Genomic DNA, 11440 nt, shown 5'->3' with positions numbered 1-11440 from the left:
AACTTGGCAAAGTGGATTACTGCACATGAAGGAGTTTTCTCTTCAAAAAATGGTGTATCAGAACCATCCCTGCTGGAGAAGCTCGGTGGTCGAGTCAAACCCTGTGCAATGTAGAAGGCCTGACTGACCCCAGGGTGAGAGATCAAATTTTAAATACTACGGGTAACCATTTTGAGACCCTGAAATACTAAACCCAAGAAAATGGGCCTCTGCTTGGATTTTGCTGCTGTTGTAGGGTTTTTGGTTTGGTTTTCTGGAAAGGGAAAGGTTGTCTGACCGATGTGCAGTTGCCTGAGGGGAATGGATAGGGCACTGAATGGATGGGCATTGAATGGGCATTGAATGGATGGGAAAAATGAATGATGTTCTTGAGGTCTCTGAACATCAGGGCTTCCAACAGGTCTGAAATAAAGTTCCTCACACACTGCACAGGGCTGGCCCTTCTGAGTCACCCACTTCCCTGGGGCTCAGGCAGGGCCTGGAGACTGGCCAGCTTTGGTTGGAACACAGGCTAGGATAGGAAAGGTGTTTCAACGGTTTTTGTCTAAAGAGGACAGGGCTCTGCCTGGCCCCATCGCCTGCTCATTGGTTCACTCACATGCACTGAGGCCTGCTTGGAATCCCTCCTGGTGCCTATGGTTCCAGCTCGGTGGAGCCCAACGAGCCATCCTACAGTGACTCACCTGCCTCTATCCTTCCCCTAGTGTTGTGACCATCAGTAACAAACTCGGGTTAAATCCAAGGATCAAAATTTCCCTTTCCAACCCTTCTTCCCACCAAAGTTCCTCACCAAGGAGGACAACACTGTCAGTGCACTATTTCTGGGCCAAACCTTCATCATACCACAACTGGTGCCTCACTCCCACACTTAACCCCGTGCTGAATACTGCTGCTTTTGCATCCCTATCTGGCCCTCACGATCCTCCTATTAAGAGTCAGGGCTCTGGCCCAAGTTGTTATCCCCATCTTTATCATCCCTGCATCCTCAGTCCAGCCCCTCCTCTCCCCTAAGCATTCAGCAGGATATCAGTTGCCAAATGCAACTGAAGCCCATGGCCACTCTCCTCCCTGCGGTTCTCCCCCGCCTTCATTCCAAACCAGCCCCACAAATCCCACCTCAGGGAGAGTGCCTTTTGCAGCAAATACGTGCCAGGCCCTGAGCTGTGTAATGCACGTGTTCTGATTGAATCCTGTGAAGAGGATAGCATGTGTTTTATAAAAGGGAAACAGGGGTTCATGAAAGTTAAATAACTCAGCTAGTTAACAGCAGAATTGGAACTCGATGCTTCAGTGGGCTAAGACAATAACTTCTTAACCACACACAGCATGCCTAACACTCTATAAGGAAGCTATGATTTCCCTTTCCCCTGCCCTGCCAGATTATAAAATCCCAGATTCATTTGACTCCACATTGTTTATATGAAAGATGGATCTGCAGCTACATACAATTGTTAGATTTCTTTTCTGATACCCTCATTTCCTAGAGCTTGTCAGAATGCCTGAGTCTTGATGGTAGGAATGAGGGAGGGGAGAGAGAAGAGGGTAACAGGGCAGGAGGGTCTTGTCTTATTCTCCACATACTTTGGTCTCAACGTAAGCGCAACCAAAAGCTGGACCAGAGCTGATTCCAATCCACTCTGACCCCAGTTTGCCCCAGAACTGGTCCAGAACACAAGTTTCCAGGAAAAAAACAGGAAAGTGTTTGCCTCACTTTAGACAAAGAAGGTAGAGGCTGGGCTGGGTGTAGTGACTCATGCCTGTAATCCCAACACTTTGGGAGACCAAGGCAGGAGGATCACTTGAGGCTAGGAGTTCAAGATCATCCTGGGCAACATAGCAAGACCCCACTGGTGTGAGGGAAGGGAAGGGAAGGAGGGAGGGAGGGAGGAAGGGAGGGTGGGAGGGAGGGAGGGAGGGAGGGAGGGAAGGAGGCAGGGAGGGAGGGAGGGAGGGAGAGAGAAAGAGGCTGGTAACACTTTTGATTCTCTCTGGAGCAACTTCAAACATGAAGTTAGCAAACATGCCAGCGATGTGGGAAAGTAAACTTGAGTCAAATCCTGCTTCTACTTCCCTAAATTCTTGAGTCTCTAGACTATCTCAAGGAGCATCTGTGGAACCCAGGTGTGTCAGCCAACTGCCACACTATCCTCTGCATCTCCGGGTCTCTTTCTGCTCCCCAAGGGTCAGAGCTCCTCTCTCTCACCTCCTACTCTCTGCCCCTTCTCCACCAGGCCCCACTCAGGTTCCTGGCCGCAAAGAGCCAACCTCATGCCCAAAGACTGAAAAAGAAATGTTTTAATAAATACAAAACTCTCCAATAATGACTCTGCTCAGCTCAGGGGCATCAGGAGTGGAGTGTCGGGGCCCTTGGTGCTGAGTGAGGATAAATTAAAAATCCCAACAAGCTAGTGACATTATATACAGAAGGAAAGGGGTGGGGCTTCCAGGACAGAGGCTGAGGGTGGCAGGGTAGGATTTGGAGTGGCTGTGACCTCGGTCTGGCCCAGCTGCCTCTCCCCCTTGTGGAGCTGTGGTTCCCAGAGGTAGCGGGGGTGGGAGTAGAGGCAGGACAGAGGAACAAAGGCACTGGGTTTCCCACAGGAGAATGCAAGAAGGTCCTCGATGCCACCCCTTCCCCAGCTGAGGCCCCATCCTCTTGGTCATGTGGCCCTCTGGCTGTTCTCTAAGAGCCTTCGGCTTCTTTCTCCAGCTCTGGATCAGTCCTGGTCTCTGGGGCTGCTGGAGACAGAAGGGAGGGAATGTCGGAGGAGGGGAGAGGCACAGAGAGGCATGGAGGGCAGGGCAAAGCATCCCTGCCTTGGTCCCAGAAAGGCCAGCATTTTCTTTTTTTTTTTTGAGACGGAGTCTCGCTCTGTCGCCCAGGCTGGAGTGCAGTGGCGCAATCTCGGCTCACTGCAAGCTCCGCCTCCTGGGTTCACGCCATTCTCCTGCCTCAGCCTCCCGAGTAGCTGGGACTACAGGTGCCCGCCATCTCACCTGGCTAATTTTTTGTATTTTTTTAGTAGAGACGGGGTTTCACCGTGTTAGCCAGGATGGTCTCGATCTCCTGACCTCGTGATCCACCCGTCTCGGCCTCCCAAAGTGCTGGGATTACAGGCTTGAGCCACCGCGCCCGGCCAAGGCCAGCATTTTCTAAACAGGTCAGTGCACACAGCTGGGTGACCTGCATCTTGTTGCTTAATTCCTCTGAGCTTCAGAAATCTTATTTGTAAAGAAATGGTCGTAAATAACAATTCCACCAGGTTGCTGTAAGGGTGGATTGGAATGGCACTTGTGAGGCAGGCTGCACTGTTGCTGCACACACTGAAAGCTCCATTCCCTGATCAGGAGTCCCACGGGCAGGTCAGCCCTCCACTCACAGCTGCTGACCCTGGACTCCCTCACTTACGCCGCCGGCGGGCTGTGCAGCGGGAACAGCATCGACTCTCCTTCCCCGGGCTGCAGGACAGTGGCAGTGAACAGTCATCCCGCTCACAGTGAGGCACCCCTGCCTGGTACAAGACAGAGCAGACACTGAGGGTCCCCCAGAGGCACTGGGACACAGTGGCCTTCAGCTTCTTCAGGGACTTCCCTGGGAAGGCCTCCCTACTCCAGACCAGGCTCCCCACTTACCCCACACCTGCAGGTGATACAGCTCATCTCTCCAAAAGGGGGCACTGATGGGTGCCAGCTCTGACTCTCTGGGAACCACTGCCCAGCAAAACGGCAGCCCCGGGGCCCATCAGCCTGCATGGGGTCCCCCAGCTGGGGGTGGACCCCCGACCCCACTGTTGAGAGGGAAAGACAAAGGGTCAGCTCAGGAGGACCAACCTGGTTTTTTGAGTATTCTTTTTGAATCCCCAGCACCTAGCAGTTTCTGGCACTCAGTAGGTGATAAATTTGGATTGGTGGGTGGACAGATGAATGGACAGATCAAGGGATGGATGGATGGATGGATGGATGGATGGATGGATGGATGGATGGATGGATGGATGGATGCATCGATGGGTGGATGGATGGATAGATGGAGCAGGAACCAGAACCCATCATACCCCACTAGAATATCACATTCTTTCCGCACCATTTAGAATCCTGGCTCCAGGTAAGACACACAGCAGTGCTCAGTAAATGCTCAATTAGCTGAGCACCCTTCCCCTCATCCAGGACTAGACCTGCCTCAACCCTGAGGTGAGGCCTCAGTGCCCAGTCACCTCTCTCACCTGGACACTGTTTGCAGCAGTCGGTGGGGTTGACACGGACAGGCTGGGCACAGGCCAGCCGGGGACACTGCACCTTCTCACAGTGCACCTCTCCAGTGCCCCCCTGTAGGGATCCATTAAGCAAGGAGTGTCAGGCAGGGGGCACATAAACCTCCTGCCTGCTCCCTCTCCTATTCCACACCTCAGATGCAGTCTCTCTGTGGCCTTTTACTCAGAGGCCCGGGCTTGCTTTATAGACCTAAACTCAGCTTCTCATCGGAACCCTGCAAGGTAGTTGCCATCATATCTGCTTACAGGAGAGGAAAGTGAGACTCAAGGACAGAAGGTGCCTAGGGTCATCGGCACTAGTTAGCTGGCAGAGCCAGAACCCACACCCAGGTCAGCCCTGTTCCCTTTCCCACAGGAAGCCAACTCTCAGAGCGCAAGGGCCTTTTCTCATATCGGTTTGATCCTTGAGCCCTCCTCAGCAAGGACGGGCCTTCCTCACCTGGCAGCCCCTCCCCATCTCTGCAGACCCCGCTGGGTTATGGCACCAGAGAAGATTGGGTGGCCATACCTTGCAGGTGCAGACAGCACACTTAATTAAGCCAAAGGGGGGCACAACGGGGTGCCACCGCGTACCCGCTGCCCGCCAGCTCCGGTCACCATCAAAATAGCAGCCTGGTGGGGAACAGGGCCCAGCGGCCGTTAGTATGAACTCATCAGCTGGGCCCACAACCAAGGCTTGAGCCTCAGGCCAGCCCACATGGGCCTAAGACAAGGGCCCATTTGGGGGCCAGTAACACTAATGAGTCCTGTCAGGCATTGCTTGGAATCTGTGCCCCTCAGGCCACCCCCTATATACTCTCCCCTTCTTGTCCCCTTCCTGGTTCAACCTAATGGCTCCTCTGGGGCCTCCCACCCTGCACGCACCCTTCCAGCTCACCCTCTCCTGGGTCCCGGCTCCTCGGCAGCCCTGGCAGGTCTCTGACATCTTGTTTCTCTGTGGAGCCAAAGAAATGGTGAAAGCAGAGGGTGACCAACCTCCTTCCCTCCCCAAAGGACCGGTCCACACTGGACTGACTCCTCCCTCCACTCCCCTGCAGGGAACTCACCAGGGCAAACGGGGCAGCACTGATCGGGAGCCTGCACCGGGTGTGGGCAGCTGGGTGGTGGGCACACCACCGGGTCACAGATCACCGTTCGTCTCTGCAGAGAGGGACAGAGGCATTGACGGGAGAGTCCAGGCCCCTTGCCCCAGATCCCAGGACCCAATATGCCCTTCCAGGACCTCCTACCTGGCAGGTGCAGAGTGAGCAGAGCGGGTCGTAGTTGGGTGCCCAGCGAGCCCCGTGGGGGCGCTGCTGCCCCTCGAAGAAGCATGTGTTGGGGTCTCGGGGCCGCCCAGGACCACCAGGTTTGGCAGGTGCTAGGGCCGGGGGACCAGGTACCACAGGTGGCGCAGCAGCGGCTGTATCTGGAGCCCCTGGCTCCCGCACCCCCTCGACCCCGGCCGCCCCCAGGCGCAGTCCGCCCACCTCACATTGGTTGGCAATGTGCACCTGGGAAGAGAGGCCAATTGAGGTGGCGCTGGGGCTCCCCCTCGCGTCTTTACCAGCAGCAGCCGGCCAGCCAACAGGAGACACCTCGGCCCCCTGAGTGCTGCAGTGGCCCAGGAGGATGCCATTCGCTCCACAATCATCCCAGCTGCCAGGAATAGGGTGCTGGGCTGCCAGCCTCCTCATGTAGCTTGTCTGTCTTCATCCTCCCCACCAGCCAGGAGGTGTGATATGACTACCCCCCAGGACTCAGAGACAGCAAGTGACTAGTACAAGGGCACACAGTGCCACCCCAACTCTGCACCCTCCCCACTGCCCCCACTGTCCACACTCCCCACCTACCTGCCCTCGGAGCTCCCCTCTGGGGCTACCCTTGGTGGCGATCAGCAGGGAGGCCACGCCTTTTGCCAGGTGCCGCAGGAGCTCCGGCTCCAGGTCCTTCACCACGCCCTGGGCCTGCACAGAGACAGGATAATGGATGGGAATAAGGCACTTTAGGGCTGAGCCTACTTCCCCAAGTCACAGATGAAGAAACTGAGAGCCAGGGAGGTCCAATAAAGTCTTCAGGGTAGCAAAACCCATTGGCAATAGTATGGAGCTTGGAAGCCAGGTCTCTCTGACTCCAAGTCCATGAGAACTCACCCCACTTGAAGGGCTTAGTCCATCCCACCTACCCCGCTGAGGTCCAGGATATTACATACTATCCAAGATACCCCACCAAAGAAAGACATAGACAGGAGAATGAATAATAAAAAGCTGAGTCAGAGTCATGCCCAGGTCTATCTGACTCCCAAGCCCATGCCAGCTTTTTTTTTTTTTTTTGGAGACGGAGTTTTGCTCTTGTTGCCCAGGCTGGAGTGCAATGGCGCAATCTCAGCTCACTGCAAACTCCGCCTCCTGGATTCAAGCAATTCTCCTGCCTCAGCCTCCGGAGTTGCTGGGATTACAGGCATGCACCACCACGCCTGGCTACTTTTGTATTTTTAGTAGAGATGGGGTTTCTCCGTGTTGGCCAGGCTGGTCTTGAGCTTCCTACCTCAGGTGACCCACCTGCCTGGCCTCCCAAAGTGTTGGGATTACAGGCATAAGCCACTGCACCCAGCCTACAAATCACTGTTTAATTTATTTTATTTACACCAGTTCTTCTATACCAGGCTGCCTGCTCTCTGCTTCCCCCACCATAGGCCCACACAGCCCTTCAAGCTAAAACGCAGAAATGTTCCAAGCTGCCGCCTACCATCACATCCTTACCTCTGGACCATAGAATCCCTTCAGCAGCCGCCGAGGCCCTGGCGTTCCAGGAGGCCCAAGAAGGTGGGCAGTGACAGTGCCTTGTTCTGAGCCACCAAGCCCAGCCAGCAGCACTTCATAGTGCAGGTGACAGTGGGTATCCAGGGAAAGCCAAGCATGCCCTGCTGCCTGGCTCTTCACAGGGGGTAGCACCAGGGCTCCTGCTAGGGGCACGGGCAGCCCTGGGTCCAGACAGAGGAGAGATGACAGGTGAGAAGGTGGCCTACAGCAAGCCCTCAAACCCAGCATTCCCCAGCTCCCCAACACACATTCCAGGAGCTGTTAGACACTGTCCATAGGTCCAGGGTCTGGAGAGCAGCAAGTTTTAGACCCTTGCACCTCGGCAACAGGAAGAGTCTGCCAGCAGGGCCACCCTATATGTCCCCACCTTCAGATGGCAACCGGAAAGGCATCTGAAGAAAGACACACCAGGCTCTGGCTGTCTGCCACCATCCCTCAAATGTTCTAGGAAACCAAAGGGCCGATAGACCCCTAAGGACACTCACTGTCATGGCGGGCGCTATGCCCACTGTAGGGCAAGGCAGCCACGTGCCCCCGAAGCTCTCCATCTGGGAAGTCCTTGGTGCCCACGTTCAAGAAGAGCTCGTTCTGCAGCAGCATATGAGTCCCTCGGGCACCCAGCCCAAGGCAGATACCCACGGCCTGGGGGGGCAGGGGAGGACAGGTCTTCCTCAGCTATCACACGAGCCCAAGGTTCTGAAACCTTGGGTCATTTTGTGCCCCCACTCCACCCACACACACTTCCACACACCAGAAACACAGGATAAGGACCTGGCAGGCCCAGTTTCATGGCCCTCCCCGCTACTTCTTAGCTATGTAACAACCTTGAAGAGTTACTTAATTTCTCCAAGCCTTCACTTCCTCATCTATAAAATGTGTACTGTGAAAGTCAAAAAATATGTAAGGCCACCAATTCAGCACCTAACACATAGAAAGACCCTGTAAGTAGCAACCATCGCCATTACAATTACTACTATGCGCCTATGACACTGTTCTCCGGGTCCAATGCCTCCCATTTGACTGTGAACTTGCTGAGCCCAGGGGCTACATCTCATTTGCTTTGTACTCTAGTCCCTAGTCTGGGGCTCACTAAAAATGTCAAATCAGGCCGGGCGCGGTGGCTACACACCTGTAATCCCAGCACTTTGGGAGACCGAGGCGGGCAGATCACAAGTCAAGAGATCGAGACCATCCTGGCCAACATGGTGAAACTCCATCTCTACTAAAAATACAGAAATTAGCTGGGCATGGTGGCACATGCCTGTGGTCCCAGCTACTCGGGAGGCTGAGGCAAGAGAATCACTTAAACCCGGGAGGCAGAGGTCGCAGTGAGCTGAGATCATGTCACTGCACTCCAGCCCAGGCGACAGAGCAAGACTCCATCTCAAAAAAAAAAGTCAAATGAATAAAAATGAGTGGGAGAATCCATGAGTGAGTGGATGATAACGGACATCCCTGCTTATCCAACCTGGCTTCCCACAGCCCATGCACTGGGCCCTGGAGTAAAGCAACCTGGAGCCTCACCATGTGTCCTCCGGGCTGGAGTCCAGCCATGTGGCACAGGACAGTGCGCTGATCCCTCCGCTGAGGCTTGGTCTCCAGTGTCATGGCCACCACCTCACTGTTTGTCCCTACCACTTGCACCTGATGGGCAGGGATGGAGGAGGGCAAAGTGGAGGGGCAGTAAAGGCCTGGGGCCTGCTGCCCACTCCACCCCTCCCCCACCTTTCTGCAGCCCCTGGCTCTTACCTGATAGATCAGGGAGCCATTTCCTAGCAGCGTGAGGCTGGCCGAGCCGGCAGCACCGGTCTGGACTGGGATCAGGACATCAGCCCCACAAAGGACACTTTGCAGGACTATGGAGGGGCAAGACAGGTGAGGCTAGGCTTACCCCATGGCTGCTTACACCCCCAGTCCTCAGGGTCTCTCCCATACCCACCCTGGCCCCTTTCCTGGCACATGTCTGTGCCTCTCAGTTGTGCATGCCCAGGACACCAGGCCCTCCCCACCCCACCTCACCGTCGCAGCTCTTCCTGGCAGCAATGTGTCCACTGATGCGCAGCCCTGGTCTGCCTGCCCTCTCCAGGGCCATCTGCAGCTCCCCCAGCACCAGCCAGTCCATCTCCTGGACTGTTAGGTTGGGCAGCACCTCAGCAAAGCCTGGTTCCTGGGGACAGAGCAGGGTGTGATGGGCAATAGCAAGAGGCCAAGACAGGTGGCAGCAAGAGCCAGATCCCCGCTCACCTGTGCTGAGACATTGGCCTGAAGTTCTCGCAGTAGCTGCCCCTGGTGTAGAATCTGGAGCCTCAAGGGAACCTGGGTTAGTCCTGCAAGGCCACACATGTGGGCCTTTCTGAGACAGGCGCTCTCCCTAACCTTCTCACGTGTCTTGCCCCCATCCCACTTACCCCCACTCCTGGGTTCCAGCAGCCCTCGGAAGAGCAGCAAAAAATGCAAGGAGTCCTCTGTATCACTGAGAGTGAGCAGGGTGATGCCCCCTATGCCCTGCTCTGGGGAGCCTTCTAGAGTCAGGATGGCACTGAAAGTCTCTGGGGAAGGGAGGATGATGAGAGCCCGTCAGAACACCCCCTCCCCTTTCCTGGGGGATAGAGAAAACTCAGAACTTCATGCCCAGGGCTCTTTGCTCCCTACCTGCAGCCAGGGCCCGGTGCCGGATGAGAGGCCCCCAGACCTCACCTGAAGGGTGAGTGAGTGTCACAAGTGCCACATGCAGCTGTTCTGCCCTAAGGAGCCGCAGAGACAACCGAGGCACTGCTCGCCACACCCCACAGACCTGGAGCAGAGAGATAAGAAGGCCCTACGCTCAGACACTGTGCAGGTTAGGCCAATTAGGAGGTCCAGGCAGGCCTGATGAAAAAGGAATATGGAAAGGAACCTCCAGGGTGCCCTAGGAAGCTTAAGAAAGAACCCCGGAGGCAGATGCTTGGGTTCCAGTCCTGGCTACACCACTTACTAGCTGTGTGACCTTGAACAAATCACATTCTCCTACTGAGCCTCAGTTCCCCCTTCTGTAAAATGGTCATCATAATGTCAGTGCCTTCCTCCCACTGGGCTGTGGTGAGGACCACTGGAGGCAATGCAGAGCATGCTCTCAGCACAGTGCCCAGACTGGACAAGTGCTCATAAATGACATCATCTCACCAGGCCATCTTGGGTGGGGGCTGCAGGGTGTTCAAACAGGACACTGCCATTGGAGTCTGAGAAGCGGACCCTGGTAGGGCGGTCCAGCCTGGGAATGAGAGGTCGGGTGAGGCCAGACTGAGCCAAAAGCAGCCCCTCCCAGCTCTCCCAGTTTCCCTCCCGGCCAGCAGCTGACCCCTCCTTGCTCTTTCCCCTTTCTCACCGCCTGTAGGAGATGGAGAAGCGGAGGCTAGAGCGCAGCAGCGAGACTCGGGCTCGTGCCACCGCCTGCGACCTCGGCCCTGTCAGCAGCGCCACGAAGTCTGGGACGTGAGGAAGATGGCCTGAGCACTGTCAAACGCTGCTTTGGTGGCCCAGCCTCAACCACAACCCCGCTGTTCGCCAGCCCCCTACCCGTGTGGCCGTCACCACGGGCCCGCTCCTCAGCGCCTGGCTCCCCGCGGTCGCTATAACTGCGATGCTCCGGGTCCCGCGGATACTCGAAGGACAGGCCGCTAGGCTGCCGCTCCGAACTGCTACGCTCTGCAGGGGGCGGGGTAAGAACACGGGCTTCAGCGGGCCATGGGAAGGGCCAGTCCGAAGCCCCATCCAAGTGGCCCGGGACCCAGTACCTTGGCCCTGCCTCCCTCCCCGCAGAGCGGAGCAAGCCTTACCCTGGGGGCAGGTCTGGCAGCAGTGTCCAGGCAGCTGGCGCGGCTGCCCACAGGCCAAGGTTGGACACTCTGGTTTGATGTTCTTGCAGCTGACCCTGCCAGGGCCCCTGGTACGGCGACCCCACTGAGGCTGCTCCCGGAAAAGGCGGGAAACCCAAGTGAGCGCAAGAAGCCAACTGATGAGACCCCCAGGCAAGGATGTCCCGCAGAGTCAGCCAGCTCTGCCACTTACAATCTGCGTGACCCTAGACAAGCTACTTCGTCTCTCTGGGCCTCAAGGTCCCTGTCTGGAAAATGGGGATAATAATACTCTCGCTATCTAGCAAGGCTGCCATGGGAGTTAGGTGAGCTGGGAACGAAACGGAGTTGGCACAGAGCCTCACACAGAGTGGGCGATCAGTAACAGCACCTAAGACTTGAAGGGGCTGATTCCCCTTCCTCCACCAGAAAAATATCCCCAACGTCTGCCGACTGGGCTCCTTCTCAGCACTCCGACGTCCGCGCGACTCGCGCTCCCCACCAGTCAGGGCCCGGGCCGGCCGCGGGGCGCACTCAC

General features: G+C 56.2%; 1 protein-coding gene across 2 annotated transcripts; it reads right to left on the bottom strand.

Annotated features, from left to right (window-relative positions):
• Nucleotides 1–2271: 2271 nt before the first annotated feature.
• Nucleotides 2272–11257, bottom strand: CHRD (chordin). Of its 2 annotated transcripts, XM_011945817.1 has the most exons (22): nucleotides 11117–11257; nucleotides 10885–11014; nucleotides 10625–10753; nucleotides 10434–10533; nucleotides 10232–10319; nucleotides 9722–9863; nucleotides 9478–9618; nucleotides 9314–9367; nucleotides 9089–9236; nucleotides 8819–8925; nucleotides 8594–8713; nucleotides 7555–7711; nucleotides 7010–7230; nucleotides 6101–6214; nucleotides 5498–5761; nucleotides 5315–5408; nucleotides 5146–5202; nucleotides 4777–4880; nucleotides 4221–4323; nucleotides 3634–3788; nucleotides 3410–3512; nucleotides 2272–2739 (listed from the first exon to the last, which is right to left on the bottom strand). In XM_011945817.1, the coding sequence occupies exons 9-22, from the start codon at nucleotides 9189–9191 to the stop codon at nucleotides 2684–2686; spliced, it is 1758 nt and encodes a 585-aa protein (XP_011801207.1). In that variant the 5' UTR covers nucleotides 9192–9236; nucleotides 9314–9367; nucleotides 9478–9618; nucleotides 9722–9863; nucleotides 10232–10319; nucleotides 10434–10533; nucleotides 10625–10753; nucleotides 10885–11014; nucleotides 11117–11257; the 3' UTR covers nucleotides 2272–2683. The 2 variants fall into 2 exon arrangements, with proteins under 2 accessions (XP_011801207.1, XP_011801206.1); XM_011945816.1 differs by lacking the exon at nucleotides 11117–11257 and having other exon boundaries at nucleotides 2278–2739; nucleotides 3410–3508; nucleotides 9314–9396; nucleotides 10885–11022.
• Nucleotides 11258–11440: the final 183 nt, after the last annotated feature.

This window comes from Colobus angolensis, unplaced genomic scaffold (assembly GCF_000951035.1).
Source record: "Colobus angolensis palliatus isolate OR3802 unplaced genomic scaffold, Cang.pa_1.0 Scaffold245, whole genome shotgun sequence".
NCBI lineage: Eukaryota > Metazoa > Chordata > Mammalia > Primates > Cercopithecidae > Colobus > Colobus angolensis.
The sequence above is the reverse complement of the archived record's forward strand: the minus strand, read 5'-3'. Positions and strand labels throughout refer to the sequence as shown.

Excerpts from the sequence above, each read along its gene's own strand:
- CHRD (XM_011945816.1), bottom strand. The coding sequence starts at position 9,191 with ATGGACTGGCTGGTGCTGGGGGAGCTGCAGATGGCCCTGGAGAGGGCA. Across the intron at positions 5,203-5,314 it reads GTGCTGCCCCGTTTGCCCTG|AGAAACAAGATGTCAGAGAC; the intron begins GTGAGTTCCCTG and ends TTGGCTCCACAG. Across the intron at positions 2,740-3,409 it reads CTGCACAGCCCGCCGGCGGC|CAGCCCCAGAGACCAGGACT; the intron begins GTAAGTGAGGGA and ends TTCTGTCTCCAG.